We start from the raw sequence: 24,234 nt of genomic DNA on the forward strand, positions 1-24,234 counted from the left end.
TTAAGATAACCAACAATGCAGTTCAGTAAAAATACATACAAGTTCAGCGTACAAAAGTTTCTACATGTTATTAACAGATTATTATACTATATATACAGCTGAGTAGTTTAAAGTGTAACAACATCTTATATTTTATAAGGTGGTCATATGTTTTCTTTGAAAAACCATAATCAGCAAGTAACAACAGCTGTCAGGCAAATCTAGTGGAGTAAAAAGTACAATATTACCCTCTGGCATGTAGAAGTATAAAGTACATGAAATAAAGCATCCAAGTACAAGTAACCTCAAAATCGTACAATACAGGGGTGAATGAAGTAGTCAGTAGCAATACTACAGTATAGAAATACTCTAATAGGAGTAAAAGTCATGCATTCAAAATGTAACTTCAGTAAAAGTACAAAAGTATTTGCATCAAAATATAATTTAAGTACTCATTATGTAGAATAGTTTGCTCAAGGTGGAGCTACTTTTACTCCAACTGATCAATAAAGTTTTATCTTATCTTAACATAACAATACATCATCATTTTGTTGTTAATCTCAGGCTTACCAACTAAACTGATGTGCCGAAGTACAACATCTGAAGAGAGACGTTACTCAGCAAAGCCTTTTACTTTGAAAGTTAGTACCAGAAGGTGTGCGTTTGATTTGTCGCACTTGACTCCGGTGGGAGGGGGGCGGGCAGGGACGGGGACTGCGGTGATAAACAAACACACGCAGCGGAGCCGTTTAGTATCTTCTCGAGCTCTGTAGCGGCGCTCCGGCAGCTCCGGGTGACTCTCAGGGAAGCTGACCTTCACGGACCGAGCTTCAAAGACAGAACCGGGAGGAAGATCCAGGACTTTATCTGGGGGGGAAAAAAAAACAAAAAAAACAAAACCCAAACAGGATTTGTATCCCCTTCTCCCTCCCTCCCCCCCCTCCCTCCTTCCCCCGGAGTCGGCTTATGTGACACATTTAACGTCGCGGGCAGCGAAACGAGAGGAAACATGACGGAGCTGAGGAAGCGAGGCGGAGGCGGAGGAGACCCTGACAGCACCGACAATATCAGCGACAAGGTAAACGGCACCGTAACGGGTGAAAAGACACCCCCCACCCGCCCTGCCCCCCTCCCTCAGACCTCGCCCTCGAAACAAGTTAGTCCGGTTGTTGTCAGACGCTGTCCAACTGGCCAAGCTAGCTGGGTTGCCAGGTTAGCAGGGGAGCTAAATAAGCTAGTTAGTTAGCTGCTGGCTGCTGTAATCCCGCAACAACATCAACACAGTCACGGAAACGGCTCCCTGCCGAGAAATAACGATGTGTATGTTTATATTCGGCGTGTCCACGTCCTCGTCGCGGCCGGGAGTGTCACAACATTTTCACGCTGTCATTATGAAACACGCTCATCAGTGTCACGCTGCTGTCGGCTCAGCCGCAGCCCGCAGCTGAACGTGTGAGCTCGGAAGTTGGATGTGTGTAGTTGTGTCGGAGAGTCGGAGCAGGTGAAAGGCTCGGGAGGCCTGTTGGCTCGCAGTGTGGGAGATAACAGCACGCTCAGGTGGAAGTGAAGGCTCCAGTGCTCTTCCATAACGACCTTATATCTGCAGCGTTTTGTGCCTCTTTCTCCATTGATTAGTCTTTTCAACGCCAGATGCTTTACTGTCTGCATGGGTGCTGCATTCACAGCTTTCAACCTGATCAAGTCAGTTTAACTAATATAGCCAACTATCACAACTTCTCTGCAGCGCAGCACACCCTCTACCCTTAAACTCCCCACCAGGAAAAAACAGCCTGTAATGGGGGGCAAAGGGGAGAGGACTGGACGTGGACCTGTACATGTTCAAACTTTTCTTTGTTCTCGACATTGCCAGGACTTTTCGTCCACGTTGGCAGTTCATTCTTAATCTTGACAGCAAAGAATTTTGATGGCTGATTCATTGAAATGTCATTTATTAGGCAAAATGAGCTTCCGGCTTCTTAACTCTGAGGGCGGTCTGTTAGTTATCTCTGTGCATTGAATATCTTTGGGTTTAGGACTAAACAAAGATTTGTAAACCAACTGGCAAATCTATTAGTGACAGAAATGATAAATAGATTACCCAACAATGGAAATAAGTGGTAGCAGCAGCCTTCGAAGTGCTCATAGTGCACTTACAACTCAATGCTTTTGCCATACAACAGAAGATGGAGGAGATGCCACATTTCACAGTTATATTGTTAATAGTTACCTGCAGTAAACCATCAAGACTGGAGGTGAAAACCCTCCACAATAAGATCATATGGTCCTTGAGAAGAACCCCCAAGTCACTCTGGGAAATCTGAAAAAGTGAGAACCGGACGCTTTGTTCTCTTTATGAATGTTTGGACGGTTGCGTGCTTGGCGTTTATGGACGTCCGAGACTCCAAAGATAAATTGTATTTGAGTATAAGTCTTGTTTGCCTCCTCCATCTTTCTATAAGCTGAAAGCTGCTCCTGCACATCTACGGGCCATCTACATCTCCTTGAACCTTGAGTCTGACAGGACTCCCCCTCAGTAGGACTGAGAGTCAACCCCCACCTAACAGCTCCACTCAGGCGTCCGATCACCAGCCCCCCCCCCCCCCCCCCCCCCCCCCCCCGTGTAATGTATGCAGAGGTCGTTGAGCGACCCGGCCCACTGATTAACTCGCCTCGCAGAGAAAAGCACTCGCTCACCGACACTCTGCATAATGTCTCTGAAACTGTGCCAAGGAGTTCAAAATGGCCCAGAAACTCCGGAGACCTCCTTTTAAATCATACACGTCTGCTTCACACAAGGTCACCTCTCTGGGAAGTGTGCCGACACAGTAACCAATTTCCATATTACCCCGATACCTGGAAGTTCAGTGTGCCTGGAAAACACACTTTAATAGTTATGAGTGGCTGCAGCTTTGTTTGTTGTTTGGCCCCCATCATGTCAGGGAATAATAGGGAATAACTCAAGGTGATGTCTTAGAATTTCTTCCTTTTGAGTTTTGGGAAAAACCAGTAAATGTCCTCATTCGAGAGGATGGAACCAGTGAATTTTTGGCATTTTTGCTTAAAAAAACGATAAAAATGTTCAGCTGAAAATCATTAAAAATATATATTTTGTGGCATCTTTGTTGCTCCATAGTGCCAAAACAATTAGTCAATTAATTGTTTGGTCGATGGACGACAAACTCAGTCAACAACAGTTTTGATAATTGATTCAGTGTTCAGGTTATTTAGGAAGCCAAATGTGAACTGCTTCAAGCTTGTTGTTTTAACCTGAATATCTGAGGTGAGACGTGCTGCCCTGGACTCTTCTTTTTCCTTGTGTTGATGAAGTCAGAGTTTAAGTGTTGCTCTTCTTCTTGTCTGTTTTACCATGATGGATTGACTTCTTCTTGTCCCGTGAGCCACCCAGGTCAAACATCTTCTGCAGGCTTTTATTATCAGAAAAGGCTTCATTCCCATTTCGTCAGAGGGTTTTTGCGTGCGTTGTGTTTTAAGGGACAACAAGTAAACGGATGCCATTTTGTTGTTTACAGAGGGAGTGTGGTGATGAAAGAGCCCCAGCTGGCCAGAGTTATTAAAAAAAAATATCACCTGACAATCAAATGTCTGTGACAGCGTAACTTGAGAAGTCGTATCTTTTTTCCAGCGTTAGAGAAGTTTGTGTGGATGGAGGTTTAAAATGAGATGCTTTTTCAAATGTATCCACAGTAACGCAGATGCTCTATTATACATCATATATTGTACATGTAGAGTCAAGATTGTGAAATCCTATTTGTCATAAAACAGGTAGGTTGCACCATGATAGTCCTTCTTGTGCAATGATGCAGACCACCAGGAGCCGTCCAGGGTCTGACTGACAGTGTGTGGAGGCACTCGACAGACTCCGTGAAATCTGTAAATATGAGTGTATGATTAAATCACTCTTTGCACGACATGAACAAACATTTTTGTGTACGTTTTGAGACATTTTACAGTTGTTTAGATGCAGATGGAAAGACGTGATCAGATGCAAATTCGTCGAGGGCGGAAAAGTTGTGTTTCAACCGCGTGTTTATGAATCTGCTTCACAAAAGTCACACGTACCGAGAGCATTGCTAGCTAGCTTACAGCTAACATCTGTACAGTCAGTGCATTGGCTATTTGTGGCGGATAAACACAAACTAGCAAGTGACGCAAGGCATTCCCTTCACTTTCTGTCTGAACACAGCTTTGAACACTCTTGTTATTGTTCCTGGCTCTCTTGTTAACTTCTTATAAACACTTTCAAATGAATCAGCGTAAAACCTGACATGTTAATGGACTGCGTCTGCTGTCTGCTTTGAGCTGAAGGTTTCCTGTGTGAGCTCATCTCTGTCCTCTGCCGTGTTTTATTAGGTCGGCAAAAGATAAATGCTTGTAGTGTTTGTGGCTAAGAGGTATGAGTTTGCAAACACTTTGGCAACTAACAAGCTGCCACTTGGAGGTCTGCCTCTCTTGAAAGCCTCCAGCTGGTGTCTGATCCAGATACAAATTCAGACACATCAGCTACTGGGTCCTAGTAAAGGGTCATCAAGCATGTTTGGAGCATTTTATGGCATTCACTCCATTTTGCATGTTTTCTTTGGATTGGTAAGAACAGTACCAAGGTTGATGAGTTACCAAACCTCTTGCTACGTGGGAGTCCATGTGGCTTTTTTTTTTTATAAGCCCTGATTGGCTTGTAATTACATGGTGTGAGCCTAATTTTACTGAAATAATGCTGCAGCACAATGTATTTTTCGACTATGATTCCGAGCAGAAAGAACAAACTGTAGGTGTGGTCCACCCTAAGAAACCAAGAGCACAATGTTGGGCAACACTTAGACCGGATGAGCTCTGCTGTCCACCCCCAGAGTGCTGTAACTGACCGTCCTGGGTGTATCCCTTCCCTTTCTTCTGAAAGCAAGAAAGATCTGCAGACTGTCAGAGACTGTCAGTCTAGTGATGGCTAATAAAAACTTCCCTGTCTTTGTCAGCTAGTTTGAGGTGTCCTGAAGAAGAGCTGACAGGGTTTATCTGTGTCTAGTTTTGCAGGTTAAAGGACCAGTTTGTTGTATCGCACACTGTGCAGCAACACCCAAACAGCTCATGTTCACATGAGGCGTACTTTATATAGTCTACAACATCCCACACACAGTCACACATGCCCATATATTCACACTCTCCCTGTGCGCCATCTCCAAGGCCAATGTTTACTTTCATTAATTTGTCAGCCACACATATATACCCAGCAGTGTGTGTGTGTGTGTGTGTGTGTGTGTGTGTGTGTTTCACATATTGACCCGCTGCTCTCCACGCTGCTACTCTCCCTTCATGGTCCTGCATGCTGTTGCCGGGACAGTTAGCGGCCGCTCAAGACTCCACATGACAGTTGACCTTGGTGGGCTGTCTGCTGGCTGGCACTGAAGCCTCCAGCAGCAGCACCAGTGGCGTGGCGGTAGCAGCAGGCCGTTTAACGCTCTGCTGGTCACAGCTTCGTTCTGCACAGCCCTAGTTAGAAATGTCTTTGGACAGCAGAGGAGTCTATACTGCTTTGCGTTGTGGCTCTGCATTCAGATAACCTCCGTTTTTCAACCTTTAACTCTGTGAAGGGAAAAAAAAGGACAGTATAGATTTGAATGATTTTATTTGTTGTGTGACTCCGGAGCCAGGCTACTTCATGCTAACATTCAACACGTTCCAATGTTAACTTGCTAACATGCTACATGCAAAACAGTAGCACATTAGATTACATGCATATTAACTGTAAGACGGTTAACATGCTAACAGCAGCATGCCAATATGCCAAATGTTAACATGCTAAACGTTAGTATTTTAACATCCAATGGGGTGAAACTGCTGACTGTTGGCAAAGGCAGAGCTGTTGAGAGGCTGAAAGTTGCTGCTAGTAGCAGTGCTACTTCAGATCACTGTTGGTCACTGATTAGCCTAATGCCCTGAGGCTTGAGTGTGAGCCCATGTAGGTGATCTTTTCCCCGGTGACCAGAGCCAGACGCTGCTGCTGCTGCTGTCTGCTGGTCTGGACCTCACAGGTGTGTAGACTTGTTTGTTGTGCTGTGATGAGACTGATGTGTTTTCTTCCTCAATAGCAGCTTTTCACTGCTGTTGACCCCTCCAGACTAAATTTAGAGCTGTCTCAATTAAGACTGTGATGAGGACTGTGGTTCACTGCACCTTTGCACCGTGTTGACTTCTATTGATCAAGCTAAATGCCCATACGTTCATTGGATGGTGGCTGGTTGCAGCATCAGCAGCTGCACCACTTTCTTTAAGTTAAGTTTGTGATGTTTTTCAGGGTTCACTCACAAATACAGGCAAAATGTGTTTTGTTATTCAAAAAACCAACTGTGAGCTCATGAGCGGGAGCAATCTTAAGTCATCACACCTGCAGTAAAAATCAGTTTTAATTCCACTGTTACTGAAGGAAGTGTGTCACCATAATAGGTGGCTTTAAGTGTTACAGACCGTACTCTGTATGCTCTTATTGTCATGCTCTTGTCATTCAGGTATAGCCATGCACATCCCTAATCAAACACACACACACACACTTAAATTACACACCACAACAGGAAACAGCTTTTTATCTGCAGGACACAGTGGCGTTACTAGTTAACTCACTCACTCTGAAACGGTCTGTATATTATTAGTTCTGCCATGATGAAACCCGAAGGGCAGAAAAAGAAATGTCCCATGTCCTAAGTTTATAAGCACTGTTTCCAGATTTAGCTGCCTTAGTAGTTGTTAGCAGCAAGTAGTGGTGTTGAGTCACAGATCGCTTAACTTTTCGGATCAGCGAAACAAAATAAAAGGGATTGGGTTGGATTAATTTAATCTCTGTCTGTAGTCACCACTATTGCTGAAGTTTCCCAGTTACACCACTGAAAAGTCACAGCCTACGGGATTTCACTCAATGGAGACGGCTTTTAAATGAGTCGCTCTTCCCAACCCAATCATTGTGCTTCACAGTGAAACACAGAACATGCGTTCCAAACCGTACGGAGAACGGATCACCTTCCTGCCGCTACACCACTATTAGTAAGCCCCTGCACGGGGCTGCTTTGGTGGGGGCGTGAAGCTTCAGATACTGGTGACATGAGTACAGCCTCAGAGTGGACGTGGCTTCAGCTGCTGGTCACCTGTCCTCTCCTGATCCTCTTCCTCCCACCTCTCTGCAGAGAAGGCATTAATAGCCAGGAGGAGGAGGAGGAGGAGGAGGAGGAGGAAGACAATAGTGGGGGTGAGCTGAGCTGCAAGGACGGTTGTACTGCTTCTGCTCTTCGGCTCACAGACAGTAGAAAAACATGGACGCACTGTAGAAAGTGAATTTGTGGAAGCACCATCTGCTGTGGCTGCTGTCGTGTTTTGTTTCGCGCTCCGTTAGCTGTGTTTTCTTTTCATACGTACTGCTGATGTCTACAGGTACTCGGGCCCACGACTTGTTGGGCCCCGTAGCATAACTTGGATTGTTGCCACACAGATTTACAGAAGCGTTTGAAGCATTTACACAGCGGTTAGCATACTTTGCTAGATAAACAAAAGATTAACAGTGTTTGACAGTTTAATTAACAAGCTTGAGTACATTCACCCAGATTAGAACGTAATACTTTGGCTCTGCATGTAACACGTTTGTGCAAATTAAGTAATGTGCTGACCAAAGCTGAGGCCTGTTTCATGTTGCAGAAACAGTTATTGAACTGTAGACTGCAGAGTTTGCCGTCTCTGCCGTCCACTTTATCAGCTAACAAGCTGTTGTGGAAGATCTCCTGTATCCCCGTAATCTGTACTGCAGTATAACCCATTATCTGTCAGTCCTCCTTGTTAGCGCCTTCATTTCTGCTTCTCTTTGCATCTTCATGAGGTTAAATTTAATTTAAAATCTATGTTTTATCCAAATTACCAAAGCCCGTGGTCTTCAGATTGTATGTTTTATCTGCCCAAAACTCAAAGATATTCACTTCAAAATGATATAAAACAGAGAAAATCAGCAAATCCTCACATTTGAAAAGCTGTAACCAAAGACTTAAACTATAATTTTAAAATCAACTCATCAATTAATTGACTAATTGTTTCAACACTAATGGAAATGCAAGCTTGCTCTAGAACTTTCTTTAATGCAAGCACGTTTAGCATTTAGTTTGTGCCTTGTGATTATTGAAAAGAAAAGCTGCAGTCTTCCAGAGTGGCTGTTTTGTTGTGTTTTTCTCTCCGTTTTCAGTCCAGATATGTAGGTAACACTGCCAGCTAGGACCCTGTAGCCTTCCACTGTTTCAATCTGCCGGCTTCAACGTTTCCTCATTAAAACCTGAGTAGAAATCTTCAATTACACCTCTTCTTTCTTGAACTGAACTCCAACACCAACTCAAGTGACCCCCCCCTCTGTTGAAACCTGCGTTTCAGCGCTTTCCAACCAACGTCTGACCAGGATCAGAGACCTGATTCCCAAATGAAAAGCTGTCTGATTTAACCCTGACGCCCCCACTTACCGTATTTAGTAGCGTTTGAGTCAAAGTAACCATGAAAGGAAAAAATGTCCAGGAGCATCAGCGAGCCTCTCAAGTGCAAAAGGAAACTTAATCTCCCACATTGGGTGTGTGAGCTCAGGAGGAATTTCACTTGGTTTTAAAAATAGCCTCTTTTGGGCAGAAAAAGTATCTCCACTCGCTGCTTTGTGACATGATAGACCATCACTGGTGTGAACTCAAGAACAAAGGTGTTGGACTTAACTTCTAGCATGTCACTTTACTTACTTATTCATGGTGATAGAGTGTCTGAGGCCATGTCTGAAAATACACCATGTTGTCTCTTATCCTCACTGAGCCAGCGTTTTCCAAAACCAAGGTGCGGATTTATGACTTTCACAAACATGGCATATGTTGTACTGCTCACAGCAGCAAGAAGGATGCCAAACTTCTGTTGCCTGCAGATCTTGCTGACTGTGATTGCTTAGATTGTGCTCTCATGTAGCCGATCATAAAGTTATTCCTTTTTTTATTTTATTGCATTTGATTAAAAACTCCTGGAATTAGAAAATGTGATTTAAAAATATGAAATGTTTTAAATAGTTTAAAACTATTTTGGGGGATTTTGGTGTATAATCAGCATCACATTTGCATTTTCTCCACATTTTTAACTTAAGTTTTTGTTATCTGATGCATGTGCTGAGTTGTAATTATTACTAGAGGACCTTCTTTACTGTAAACTCTGAACTCCTGAGAGCAGAAACACTGCAACTTATGGATGTGTGTGACACAAAACGTCTATGTGGAACTTATTTTAGGTTAAAAAAAAGAGGTGATTTTGAGTTAAGATTGGTGAAACGTATTTGAAATAAGTTAACTGATGTGAAATGATGGTACACTAATGGGGAAAGTGAAAAAAGATATTGTGACTAGTCCAGATGGTGAATTTTGAATAATTTTGCAAGAAACCCACGAGGACCAAGTTTGTGATGAATGTATATAAAGTGATCACACTGCTCTCTGTTACGTTTGTCCATTCTGTGTTAGAATAAAAATACGAGAATAGAGGCAGTGTACGTTCGACGGTAGAAACTGTGTCTGCTGACTGGGTTAAAATCCCAATATTAAAGATTCATTAACACTAATAAAGACGTTTGCCTCCCGGGCAGCGGCCTGTTAACCTGTCGACGCCAGGTGTAGACTTTCAGCTCAGTCATGCTCAGCCAGTAATCCTCCGGCTTCCTGATGAGATTGTAATCAAACTTTCTCCTTTTATGGACATTTGTGGACCAAATAGTAGTTTTACCTTTTTCTCAAATTGTCTGTTTGTTCACTGAATGTAAAAGTGTTTGAGAATGGATTGGACCCTCTTCACACCCTCACAGTCCTAACATAGCAGATATTATGTTGGAATAAAGTCACTGATGGTTTCAATTCCTGGAGACTGTCACACACACACACACACACACACACACACACACACACACACACACACACACACACACACACACTTGCAGACCGACTTGAATCCCAGCCAAACTTAGAAGAATAATGCACCAGTTCTGTAGTCTCCTCCCAGGTGGGAGACTAAACTCTGGCCTAATTAAACCGCCGTCTGCCGGGTCCTGTATCCTTTTAGACTGGCCTCTATTTGACTACCTCAACATTTACTTATCGTTTGCATCTCAGAAGCGCTCACAGCATACGTCCTGTTTTCTTTTTCTTGTTAGGATGCTGCTGCTTATACTCTTCTCCTTTTCTGTCTGCCTCTGTTTTCTGAACTGACCTGTGCGTCAAGTGAACGCTCACTATTTTAAGTCAGAATTTTAATATCTGTGTCTCATGTCCTGGTAGGAGGCTGATGGTGATGACAGGCTGGGCCTGCAAGGCGACGCAGAGGGAGAATGTGATGGTGACTCCAAAGCAGACACTCCAGATGTTCCTCCCTCCACAGCAGATACAGACAACACTCCACAATACCTGAACAAAGCTCTGGAGGGCCTGCCGCCCAGGTACACGCTGCTCAAACACACACACACACTCACCAGAGATGGATGCCAACAGATGTTGTTTGTTCCTGAAGTGCATCCTGGAGTTGTCACTGCTTAGAAATATCAAAGGAATTACTCTGTAGCCTGATTCTGCCACTCTTCTTTGATTATAAGTAGGTCAGAATGCAAACTTCACAGCAGCAGCAGCGCTACACACCTTGAACCCAAGACGCAGGAGGTCTTGTTCAAATGTACTTCAGCCATAATGTTGCTGTAACAAGCAGTTTTCCCTCCATCGTTTATGAAACGACCCTGACAGAGTGATCGACCGTCTTTCCACATGCGTGCAGAAATAGATTTGAACCTCCAGGGATGTCTGAACATGCAGTTGTTAGTAAATTTGCAGCCAACCAAAAGACTTACACAGTGGGTGAAAGGAACCGCACAGGTAGAAGTTCTCAGCATTTGACCAGTGACTACTGTTGATCTTGTTTTAATTCTCTCTCTTAATTGAATCCAACATTACAGGATCATATATGCATGTTTCTGTGATTCATAGCTGTAGAGTAAGTAGGACATGTTGCCACAGGGCCTTTACAATATTCCTGTCACCCTACAATGGTCATGTATATTACAGTATATGTATAAACAAACACAACAGTGACATAATAACAAGTCAAGGGGTTAAAATAGTTTGTAGAAGGAAAACAAAAATCCAGTTTCAGTCAGTTGACACACCTACAGTAAGTCACTGAACCGTTGGATGTATTCAAGGATCTCTTATGTACCTGAATGTCGAGTTCTGAAACAGGTGTGCTGGCTGCTTGTACTCAGGTGAATAGTATGTTGTTTGGTCGGATTTTATGTCAGGACCCCTTTAAGGTAAACAAACATGCATTGCTTTGTCCTTTTTTGAAGCAAAATGCAAAACTGTTTTCACTGTGACCTGGAAAAGAATATTTTGGTGTGACATCGATGGCTGCTTGTAGGTTTAATTTAGGAGGAACTTTTCTTCAGGTTTTTCGACTTGTGTCTGAAAAGCATGAAAAATGAAGTGCTTCTCTCTCGATAAACCAAATATTTGACCCTTGCCGTTTCCTTTTATTTTGATGTCTATGCCTGTGGAGAATAATCATTTATGGAGATAAATGGCATAGTTAGAAGGGAAAACTGTTGTTTAAGTATAATCTGGGAAATGCATTGAAGGCTGCAGTTGAGACTTTATATAAACAATCTTTAAAATAACTATTCTTGCACAGTTTTCAGTCTTGCCAGCAGTTCAGGACTGTTACATTTGGCAATCTGTGCCAGTTTAAGTTAGCAGCAGCTTGGACACAAATGACCGAAGCCCTGTTTGATATACAGATGAGATGGAGGGTGTGACCAATGAGTGGCGGCCAGGTCACAGGGCTTAAAGGCTCACGAGGAGAGAAGCAATAATCCCTGCAGGAGCCGGTGTGCTGCAGAGAGACCTGGGGATGGACAGACTGCAGAGAGAGAGAGGAAGGGGGAGGAGGAGGAGGAGGGGGAGGAGGAGGAGGGGGAGGGGGAAAAAGGAAGGAAAGAAATTAGAAGAAGTGAGAGATGAAGAGAAACAGATGGAGGGATGGGGAGGGACGGCAGCAGATGAAAGGAGCGAGCAGAGCAGGATGAATAGATGGACTTGAAGTTGAAGAGAGGAGGGAGGGAGGTAGTTTTAGTGAGAGAAAGTGAGTGATGGAGTCAGAGAGTGTGAGTCCACAGCGCTGAGTGGAAGCAGCAGCAGCTTTTTTCATGATGCAGCCGTTTTTCTTCTCCATTCATACAGCAGGCCCCAGGCTTTCTGCCCTGCTTGGCTCCTGTGCAGCTTTTAGCTGTTTCCTCTCTTTTGTTTTGCTCTCAGTGCAGCGCAGCCTCACAGCGACACACGCTGCATGACGTGCTGTGAAAAACACTCGAGGCCTCGCGCCACGCTTTGGCCATGCTAGTGTCACGGTACAGGTAGTGCTACTCAAAGGATGACAACTGTTGGATGGATTGACATGTAACTTCATCCCCTTCAGGGTGAATCGTAACAACCTCAGAGTTGGCAGGAATGTGTATAGCTTCACCCGTGTGCAACATTTCAATTAGTCCAAATACCTGCAAAACTAATGACGTGCCATTCGTCATGCTAACATGCTAAACTAAGATGGTGACATTGGTAAACATTACACCATCATCAGCATATTAGCATTGTCACTGTGCGTATGCTAGCATCCTGACATTAGCATTTAGCTCAAAGTACCACTGTAACACTAAGTACCGCCTCACAGAGGTACTAGCATGGCTGTAGATTCGTGGTCTTGTTCAGCGTGTGCGCCTGTTCAGGAGAACACACTAATATCTAATATCTAGATAATAGCTAAAGGCTAATTACTGGTAATTTTACATAGTTATTAAAACAGCAATGTGACCATATGTGATCTACTGTGAGAATTTCATGGCTCTAATGTTGAATTTTATGCAGTCCATGTTATATCATATCATCATATCATATAATTGGAAATCTAGACATGGAGCAAGACAGTAAATCATACTTTTCACTGTCATCTATCTAATTTTCTTTGAATGGAAACACGAATGAAGCGTAAATGATTTCATGAAATATTAATGTCATTTTGAGGTAATAATTCAAAGTTTCTATTTTCCACAGATGGAAGAACTACTGGATACGAGGGGTTCTGTCTTTAGCCATGATTTCAGGCTTTTTCCTCATCATCTACATGGGACCTGTCACTCTTATATTAGTGGTAAGTGACAATGATTGATACTGTATCATGAAAGCATATATCCCGCTGTCAGTTCTTTTTTTTCTAGATTTAAGTACTGACGTTCAGTTTGTATCTCAGGCCTGAGCTTTCATGTCATATTTCTGCTCTGTTCCAATCATCTGATGTAGGTCATGACTGTCCAAATCAAGTGTTTCCAAGAAATCATCACCATCGGCTACAGAGTTTACCATTCCTATGAACTGCCTTGGTTCAGGACACTAAGCTGGTGAGGAGAATGGATTTCACAGTAAACAGCCGATTTGCTGTAGATGCATCATGAGCAGCGAATGGTTTACCCCTAAAAAAGCAACACTGCAGAGTTTTAACTTTAATTTATGCCCAAATCTCACCGTATCAGTGTGTTTTAGCTTGTGTTTTTCTTCAGAGTGACTCAAATGGTGCAGTTATGTAACCGTCGTCCTGCTCAGAGACACTACAAGACAGTACATGTGTTTAAAGGGTGGAATATTTGTATTTCAAACAGGAAATATCTCGTTATTTTATACAAATACTTCTACTGTCAGGATGTTTTAGGGACTTTTACAGATGGAATATATCAATGCTTTGTTTGACATAAGATGCATATTTGGACAGTTGTGAAATGAATTAGATTGGTAAGTTCACTTTTCTCAAATGAGCAAAAACCCTCAACAAACCAGGAAGTACTTGGATATAGTTATGTTCATTCATTCACTAGTCACATAGTACTTGCTGTCAAACCTCTATACTTTTTTTGGAAGCAAACACACTGTGTCTGTATCATCAAGTATTTTGCTCGATAACTGATTTAGTCACAATTTCGTCAGTTTTACACAAAGTTCTTTCATGGCTGCTTGTGTTTAGGCAATATTTGATGAAAAACATGTTTAAATTTCTCAAAGTAAGGCATCAAAGAGTAGCACAGGAACCCAAGTACCGTATCAGCACTAGTATAAAAAACATTGAAATGATGCCCCAGCCCTACTTTTACATCTTGGCCACCTGAATGTGAGGTCTGTATTAATTCAGAGCTGCCCTCATGGTGTAATGGTCTGCAAGGAGATTTAAAAAGCCAGAAACAGACAGAATCGTTCTGTTAAAATTAGCTCTTAGTCATTTCGTCTGGCAGCCGCTCACTGTTCCTCCAGTAAAACGCTGACACGAGTCAGCTCCGTCGGCAGGTAGTTGCTCTGAATATGCAACACCCACCTACCGCCACAGAGCCTGAGTTTGCTCCTCTTTCTGTTGCAGTGTTGTTGTTGCTGGGTCACCTTTGCATACACACCAACACTATGTGACAGCGGCGCTCGCTGCAGCCAGGAGCAAAGATCACTGCCATGTTGGAAGCAAATGAAAGCTAATTGAAACTTGCCCTTTTCACCAAGGCCACCCGCCATTACAACTACACACACACACACACACACACACACACACACACACAGGTCAATGTACAGCGGACAAGAAACACTGGTAGACATTTAAACCCAGTGACCCACACATCCAACACAAGATCAGACTCTTTTCATACATTTGCACACATTTCAGATTGAAGTGCAGAAAAACAGAAACTCCTGCATACAGTATTTACACAGCAGAACAAACCTAACGACATCGCTCCTCGCCGCCAAGCACTCAAGCATAATGAGGAGAAAATGACAAGAAGCAAATGTAAAGACAAAACTAATTCCCTCTGGGTTTTTTTCCTCAGGTACTTCCTGATTTGCGTCAACTACTTCTTCTATGGTGAAACTGTAGCGGATTACTTTGGGGCTCTGGTGCAGAGGGAGGAACCTCTGCAGTTCCTGGCTCGCTATCACCGCTTCATCTCCTTCGCTTTGTACCTCGCAGGTGGGTCTCGCCTTCAAGACAATTCGACTGCCGTATCTCGAAAAGCACACACGCTCTTTGGCCCCTCCGCTTCCACTCGCGTCTTCTTTAGAGGTGGATTACATTTCACCAGGCACAGTGTGTGGAGAGTTACAACTAACGTTACTGTGGAGAAAACAGAGCAGAAAGGGAAACAAAGACCTCAGGGAGACTTGTAGTATAAACCCATGACTTTATAAACTGATTAACAATCACACGAGCTCATTTCCTCTCCTTCTCTGGAGCTTTCATTTACTGATAGGACGGTTTATTGCTCTGCTAAACTGCAGCCGGATGTCCCATAAAACCACAAACATTTAGCTGTGGCTTTTATCCAAATATACGAATGATTCACGTCCATGATGTGTAAAAAATAATTCTATTCTAATAACACTTCAGCAGGTTTTATTTCTATTTACGGTGAATTACATGTACTTATACACTGCTGCTGAAAAGGTTCAACAGCTACCGTCATGTTTTGAATTTTACGATGTGTTTTTCATACCTTCTCTGCAGCCACTGATTTCCATTCATGTCAGCAGAGAATGAAATTGACCTCGCAGAGATTTGAAAGTTATTGGAGATGATCAGTGGGGCAGCTCCGTCATACTACACCACCATTCTGATTATTTGAAGTTTAAAATAGTTTAAAATATCATGATAGAAAGATATGTACACGTATGTACAGTGTACATATATATTCAGGGCTGGATCTCGCAAATTCAGCCGCCTCACAAGGTAACATGACTTGTGCAGCAGGACCGATTACCACGTTCTCATGTGACGTGAGAGCGACAGTTGGTGGTGGTAATGCACCTCTGAGGCGGTTTTCTAAACGCAACAGAAGAAGAGAGCGACAAGACTTTGTAAATACAGCGGATGAAGTACGATGTGGTTATTTTAAACCATTTCTTTACAGAACAGTTTCTGTATCGTGAGATATAGAGTCTCCGTGGCTCGATCATATCAGCAGCTTTCTGATTTCCATTAGCTGCTGCTGTGACGCTAACGCCCCCTCTGGGATGGATGAGTAGAGGTTCTGCCCACTGATCTCTCAGAGGTTAGTTTTAGAGTCTGAGGCCGGGGTGAACACATTTCTTCCTGAGTGTTGCTGACTTGGTTGTCTTTCAGTCGACCCAGCCAGGCGTCAGCTGCCGTTTTAAGCCCCAAGGACATTCTGAAGCAGACAGCATCTCCTCCGTCTGTTGGCAGTAACGGCTCCCCAGAGGGCCTTCCCAGGTTTATGTAGACAAACCTGACACAGGAGCTTTGTCAGCCTTCAGCCTCCTCAATTCAAATTCACATATCTGAATTAAAGTCAGTGTCAAGTCTGAATCGTCAAAGTCTAAAATGCCCCTAGATGTTTGTGTGAATTGTTGAGTTACAGGCATGCGACACACACCTCCCCACACAGTGTACAGTAAAGAATATGTTATATGTGATATGTATTTTTTTTAATCTACCGTGTACTTCAACTTTGAGTAAAAACTGACAGCATGTTGTCTACTCTTTCACAGGTTTCTGCATGTTTGTGCTGAGTTTAGTGAAGAAACATTACCGCCTGCAGTTTTATATGGTGTGTATCAGTCAAGTAACCCTGTCCTCCTCCTCCTCCTCCTCCTCTACTCCTCCTCTACTCCACCACTAACCTTCCTATCCATCCTCTTCCACTGCTTCTTACGTCCTGTTATGTCCCCCTGAGAAGATTTTGAAAACTCATTTTGAGCCATTGTAGAAGTCTTCTCACTTCTCAGCTCTTTTGAAAATGCTGTTAAATGCTGCGCCGTGTTGTTGTACTGTATCACTCACAGATAAGCTGTCCAGAATCAGAATCAGAAATACATTATTGATCCCCGGGGGGAAATTGTACAGTACCGGTGCTCCCATTCAAGAGTAAAGTAGCATAATTTAGAACTAAAAGTATGTACAAACGTTCACGTTACTATCTGGTCCTGGATTAATGCAGGACTTCTGCAATGGCTTCAGCTTTATTTCACTTCACATCCTTCTGTTTTGCTTTTTCTGCCATTCGTGAGCACCTATCATGCACCACATTTTTATCTAACTTTATTGGTAACTTAATTAGTTATTTATTAGTACTTTGCATGCATTGGCTAACAACATTTTCATTTCATTTATTTATTTATTATTTAGTTATTTGCAGCATTAAAGTGTCATGAGTGCCAACATTTTTTAGATTTCAGGCCCAAAAAGGAATTTGTTTCCATTGTCCCCCTTTTAACTACATCATCATTAACCCAAAAAATCAAAGGTCTGGTTATTATATAGTAATATTTACTGGCACACTTCTTCAGCCTGTTTGGTTTTATTATGCTGCTGTGCTAAGTTATTTTAATAATTGTGTTGCATGCATCTTCTTTCTTATTCTTATTTGGATATGTCCAATAAATTCACGAAAATGTTTAACAGAGCTTTTCCACCTGCTGCTCTTCTCACACTATCATATATGTCTTTGTTGTGATGTTTTTGACATGTGTATCATCTTACTCTGCAGTGTGGCTTTGTGTCATTCACCTCGTCTGCCAGTTTGTTTGTATGATTCCACTATTTCTGACACGAGCCAACTTCTGAGCGGGCGCGACCACATTCCAGTGCAGTGACGCTGTGGTGTTTGTGTTTGTGTTTGCCATTCCAGTTTGCTTGGACCCATGTGACCCTGTTGATTGTGGTAACTCAGTCCCACCTTGTCATTCAGAACCTGTTTGAAGGAATGATCTGGTAAGCAGGACACAGACAGACCAGAGGAACCCGCCATGTTGTCTCAGACTATCGCTGCACATGTGTCGTCGCAAGTGTATTCTCACTGTTGTGCTCTTCATGAAGTCTTTTAAAGTTTAGAGTAATGCAACAGAATGTGATTAATTAACAAAGCCAAGTCATATATACAAATGAAGCAAATTCTGTTTTAATGAACTGCTCTAAGAGATAATTTAGTCCACTAGATTCACAATAATTGTGATCAGAATTTGGTGCGTGGATGGTGAAAGTTCCCCCTCCACCTCTTACCAGTGTGGAAATTCCTTTTTCCAGGTTCATTGTCCCGATCTCCATTGTGATCTGCAATGACATCATGGCCTATCTGTTTGGTTTCTTCTTTGGGAGGACTCCACTGATCAAGGTAAATCAAACATTGTCTTATGTGGTTTCAGTGTGAATCAGAATCAGAAATACTTTATTGATCCCCGGCGGGGAAATTTCACAAAAAATACAAAGTTATGATAAAGGAATAAAGGAAAAAACAGACAGGAGCGACTGCAACAGGCTGCATGCACACTCGTCCTCAGTGATGCTCAGTGATGCTCAGTGATGCTCAGTGATGCTCAGTGACATGCTTTCTGACCGTAGACATAGAACTCAGATAAGTGTAACTGCTGTGAGAACTGAACTGAAATTTCACAGCTAAAGACTTTTCTTCTGCCGCATCTTTAGTTTGGCTGACTGGTGGGGCGTCCTTGTCATCTAAATATTAAAGTATCTCAGTGTCTTATTCATGAGTAAAGGTTAAAAGGCGTTCCGACCTTTACCTGTGGTCATAAAAACAGCTTTACGAATAGGGTGAGGAGCTCAAACACCCAGATGGAGGTCCAAGTAGAACCGATGTTAATTTGTGTTAAAAGGAGCCAGTTCAGGTGGACACCTCCCTGTGGATGTGTTCTGGATATGTCCAAGTGAGGCTAGATCTCAGGGCAGACCCAGAACACACAGTGGGGGTTATACAGTATATCCTATCCTGTCCTGCCAACGCCTCAGGATCTCCTCCCAGGAGGAACCGGTGGAGGAGACTGGAGTGAGTGTCTGGTCAAGAGCCAAACAGGTGTCAGAAAAATAAATGGATTTGGAGCCACATATCCTCCTACACACGATCACCTTCTGTCATCTCTGCCATTCAACAGCAAACTGTTCTCACATCAGCCCTAAATCATCTGGCAGTGTTTCAGCCAGACAAACTGCTTATAGAATATAGTTGTGACGCAGGCGTGTACTTATTCAGGTACTTCCTTGAACTCCTTTCTCAAATGTACTGAACACTACAGGGTCTCCTGCACTCCAGGAACTGTGACTCCACTCTTAAATGAATCAGATGTTACTCTTTCCAACTCTTTGAAGTTGAACTCTTCGGGGGAAGCGCGTGAAAGAGAATTGTGACGATGGCGACTGCTGTACATCCGTCCACACTAGAGCTATTCAGTAACTCGGAGCTGAGGACTGCAGGAAGGGGTTTATTTTAAATCACATGCAGTTTGTGGTGAAGCTGATGTCATGTTGATGTGAAAGACAGCCTCTGTTTCTGTCTCTACCCCCCCTGCCGCCCCCTTCCTCCCCTGCAGCTCTCACCCAAGAAGACCTGGGAGGGCTTCATCGGAGGTTTCTTCGCCACTGTGGTCTTTGGCTTCATGGTGAGTACGCTTAATCTGCTTTCACTACTCACTCACACGATTTGAGGCTTTTCATGAGGCTTTTGGTGAAGCTGACAACAACTATGAGCTCACAACGGCTTCATAACTAATAAATAACACGGGCAACTATTAAGTGAACTGTGTAGCCTCATCAGCCACTCGAAGAATGGAACATAGCCAAAAGTAATGCTCAAATGTTGCTTGGATCGCTGTAACAACACGCAAGAGGGTTACATCCGAAAGTAATAGTTCATTTTGTTCATGAGGACCAATCGGTTCGTGTACAAGCCTCACTTAAACAGCGGGTGGGACGGTGGTGGTCCACTGGGACAGAGAAGGGTTAACGTCATACTGATGTTCTAATACAGAGTTGGAAGCTGATCTTGTCTTTGTTTCGCCCTCAGCTGGCCTACCTCCTGTCTCAGTTCCAGTACTTTGTGTGTCCCGTGGGCTTCAACAGTGAGACCAATGGGTTCACAGTAGAATGTGAGCCTTCTGACATCTTTGTGATGCAGGAGTACACTCTCCCCGCGGTGGTACAAAACGCTCTGAGATGGGTAAGACCCATCGTCTTTAACCTTGTTTTACAAATGAAATGTTCGACACGCTGACGTGCTGAAATCACTGTAGGTACATTGCAGAGATCCCAATCTGCGTTAGCACTGTTTAGATCATTTCTCCAGATATGTAAATATCTGGGTAGAGAGAAAATCAAAATGAGGCTTTTAAATCACTTTTTAATGTTTTTCCCCGTGTCTCTTTTAGAAAACGGTGAACATGTACCCCTTCCAGATCCACAGCATCTTCCTCTCGTCCTTCGGGTCTCTCATCGGGCCTTTCGGCGGCTTCTTTGCCAGCGGCTTCAAGCGAGCCTTCAAAATAAAAGTAAAGAACATCTCCTCCTGCATTGTGTCTCTTCTCCTCTCTTGTCCAACAGGCTTACTTCATTATTTACTTTCCTTCATCTGGGGATATTGTTTTAGTCTTGTTTCCCTTCTCCGCTGGGTACCGTTATCATTTAAATCTGTTTTTCAGATGAGATTTAAGTGCCATCAGCTCCTTGTTTTCCATTTTATTGTCAAAAGTTAGCAGTTAAAATCTCTGACGTGCACTGTGACTCCACCTCAAGCTACAAGCCCACAGTCACAGATTAGTTTAAGGGAGGCATTTGAATATCACAGGAACTGGTTGGACCACTTCAACTGCTGTTGAAGAGCAGAGATTTGATTTAAAGTGGCAGGTAGCTCAGCAGTGCTTTGCGTAATCCCCCACACAGCTGCACACTTTCGCTACTGCAGGCTATGGAGGTAAACTGCAGCCTCCTACTGTGAGCCACTGAGCGGCACCACTGCTGTCACTGGGGTCTCAGCGCCTTGTTTAAGAGCTCCCTGCTGTGAAAAGTAATTTCTCAAACAGCTAAGCCAGTTAATGTTAGTGTAGTCCGTGATTCTGAATCTGCCATTGTAGCACATCTCCACCTAGTGACACCATTAGTCTGACGGCAAATTGCTGCCTTGAAACACCACAAAAAGAGAACAAACTATTTTAAATAATATTGTGTAATAACCTTTTGAAGAGGTAAGACAACAATCTGATGTTATGGTCTCTCCTCTCCTGCAGGACTTTGCCAACACCATCCCCGGCCACGGTGGCATCATGGACCGGTTCGACTGTCAGTACCTGATGGCCACCTTCACACACGTCTATATAGCCAGCTTCATCAGGTGAGACCAGGAGGGAGAGGTGTCGGATAATGAAAGCTGATAAAAATGTGTTATCGAGTTCTTTTCAGTCGTTTAAAGTTTTATATGTTTGTGTGTCAGTTCTCATTAAGCTTCCGATGGCTGTGAAGTAAATACTAATTGGCGGCCTTTGCTAGTGGTGTTACTTGCATTGAAGAAAAAGGAGAAGTGCATAATACAACTGCCTGGAAAAGTAGTCAAACACCTTACAGCAAAGGGACAAACGCAGTGAAGGTTGTGAATCAACCTGCTGCGTTGAGGAGGGTTTTGTCAAGTTGTGATTCGAACAATGCAAAAACAAAACTAAAGGTTAAAGAAAGTCCCTTCAAAATACAACATCGTACCCTCCACGGATATTCATGCAACCACAACTTCTAGTTAACCAAAGTTTCAAAAACTTCTTGAAAGTGTAGGTCCGTCATAAAACATCATTAAACCTATTAGATAACATTGTAGTAGCTGAAACACAGCCAGTAGAGGTTAGCCGGCAGTAAACACACAAGCAGATGATCTCACTAGTACCTTTCAGTTCCCCTCTGTGTAGCGGTCTCTGAGAGTCCCCTGTGGGACCTAAAGAGGGTTTCTGTTAGAGTTCCTGGTTTGTTGTCTTAGAGGCTGTTTCTCACCTACAGTCAACGGAGGCTTTTAGATCCTCCGTTTGTCTATAAGAGCTGCTGGATTTTATATACTCCATTTCCATTGTGGTCACATTTGAATTGCTGTCTTGCAGGGGGCCGAACCCGAGCAAGGTGCTGCAGCAGCTGCTGATGCTTCAGCCTGAACAGCAGCTCAGCATTTTCCACACTCTGCACTCCCACCTGAGAGAGAGGGGCCTGCTCCCCCCAGCTGCTGCCCAGGCTGAATGAAAGACCGCCGGCTTCACAGGGTGATGACTGGAGAGTGTGTGTGACGGTTTGGAAATGTTTGTGTAAGCATGTACACACACACACACACACAGGCACACACACTCTTCAAGTATGGCTGTATGGTGTGTGTGTGTGTGGCCTCTCAGAACGTCCATCGTCATCCTGCCGGCTCTTCATTCGACTTCCAACCAGCTCAAAATCACGACTTTGAACCTGAGGTGACTCTCCGGACTACGTGGAATAACCTTGTAGTTAAAAAATGAAAATTTAAAAAAACACAATTACACAACAACAACAACAACAAAAAATAAGCGGCTTTGGACCGGCACATAAACTACAACACGCTTCACGAGCAAACAGGCAGTCCCCATCCCAAAGACTCTCAGACTGAAGACAAATTGGACTCTAGAGCACGTGGCTTCCTCAGCGCAGGTGGATGGTGGATGAGCAGTTTTCCTGTGGACGGCAAATATTGCACTGACTTTAGCTGAACAAATGGATTTCAGAAGCTTTTACCAGCATAAACTGGGCCCAAAGTGTTGGGCACGTGGACCTGAGCTACAGCAAACAGACACTTGTCTTTCTGAGGTTGTGGTGAGAGTGAAGCAGTGATGCAGCAGGGTTGTCAAACATACTCTAGACACTGTTTTATAGACTACGCTCTATTTAATGGTCTTAAACTCACAGCATTAAAAAAACATGTAGCATGTACGCTGTAGTAGTAAGTCCTGTCCTGGGCTGCTGCTGCTAAACTAAGCCATGTTTATTCTCTTCTTCCACAGCGTGAACTTTTAGCTTTTAGGTTTCTGTCTAAATCTAAAAAACTCGCACAATTGAAGTCAATAACACTTGACTGTAGGCATGTTAACTCAGCATCAACACTCAAGTTAATGTATTGTACATAAATATACTGGAAATATTTAGCTGAACAAATACCTAATAGATATTATAACTACTTGTGTGACCTGCTGGGGAAAAAGAAAACATTTTTAAGCTATGAGAAATGATATGCAAAAAAAAACAAAAACAGATGTAGCCTTTAGCATGAACAAATTAGATTTTTATGAGGTAGGGATGTAGATTTGATCTGAGGTTGCTGCTTTAGAGGGTGTGCTCTGGGTGACCCTTTACTAGAGATTGTAAAAAGAATTTAAAGGAATGGTTTGACATTTGGAAAATAGGCTTATTCTTGCCGAGAATTAGATTAGAAGATGGACACCGCTCTCGCATCTGTGCGTTGAGTATAGAGCTAGAGCCGGGAAGTGAACAGTATAAAGACGCATGGGGAAGCAGCTTGCCTGTGTCTAACCAGACTTCACCTGTAAAACTCACTAATTAACACAATGTTGGCGAACAACAGTAGCTAGGTAATTCTACATAGCAGCTGACTGCATTGGAATGTAAATGATCACAATTTGAATTTTAGCTTTTTCTTTACAGTAAAACTGTTCATAGTGGAGTGGGTTAGGGTAAGTGGAATTAAGTTGAACTTTGGCTGCAAAACACGGTGGAAAACCAGTGGAGTTTGTTGCTATGGCTGGCGTAGCTGCCTGGGAGAGCACAGATGATCTCCCCAGAGCAAATAATGAGCTCGCTCTGCACATTGTTGAACTTGCGCTGTCGGTGTGGAAGCCCTGTAAGGTTACCAGAAACCAGACGCGGCACTGAATGGTTGAGTGGACGGATTAACTGTTCATCGTGAAAGAGTTACACCACGTCTAAAACTACATTTCTGTTCGTGTACCGATTTAAACAAATGTCTGAATGAGCTTTACAGGCGAGCTGTTTCCCACTGCTTCCAGTCTTTATGCTAAGCTAGACTAATCCTAGCTCAAGAATTCATGCTAAACCCACATACATGAGCATGATATTGATTATTATCTAACTTGTATGACTCTCAGAAATAAATAAGCGCATTTCCCACAATGGTGAACTATTCTTTTAAAAAAAAAAGACTGTGCTTCCTTTTATTGATTTCAACGATGACTTCAGTTGCACTGTAGCAGTCTGGGGGGGTGGGTGGGTGGGGGGGGGGTGGATGCTTCAGACCACTCCGAAGGTTCCCACATCCTCGGACTCAATGTTTGTTAAACTGTTCAAAAAACAGAGTCTTCTAATGCATCACAT

General features: G+C 43.2%; 1 protein-coding gene across 2 annotated transcripts; it reads left to right on the forward strand.

Annotated features, from left to right (window-relative positions):
- The first annotated feature begins 784 nt into the window (after positions 1-784).
- cds1 (CDP-diacylglycerol synthase (phosphatidate cytidylyltransferase) 1) lies at positions 785-24,070 on the forward strand. 2 transcript variants are annotated; one of them, XM_070903976.1, is made up of 13 exons: positions 785-1,057; positions 10,308-10,465; positions 13,119-13,215; positions 13,365-13,462; positions 14,924-15,063; positions 16,599-16,657; positions 17,738-17,820; positions 18,133-18,220; positions 19,431-19,499; positions 19,904-20,056; positions 20,265-20,384; positions 21,120-21,223; positions 21,972-24,070. In XM_070903976.1, exons 1-13 carry the CDS (start codon positions 989-991, stop codon positions 22,105-22,107), a joined length of 1,374 nt encoding a protein of 457 aa, XP_070760077.1. In that variant the 5' UTR covers positions 785-988; the 3' UTR covers positions 22,108-24,070. The 2 variants fall into 2 exon arrangements, with proteins under 2 accessions (XP_070760077.1, XP_070760079.1); XM_070903978.1 differs by having other exon boundaries at positions 10,311-10,465.
- Positions 24,071-24,234: the final 164 nt, after the last annotated feature.

The sequence above is a fragment of the Enoplosus armatus genome, chromosome 4 (assembly GCF_043641665.1).
Source record: "Enoplosus armatus isolate fEnoArm2 chromosome 4, fEnoArm2.hap1, whole genome shotgun sequence".
In the NCBI taxonomy this organism is placed as follows: domain Eukaryota; kingdom Metazoa; phylum Chordata; class Actinopteri; order Centrarchiformes; family Enoplosidae; genus Enoplosus; species Enoplosus armatus.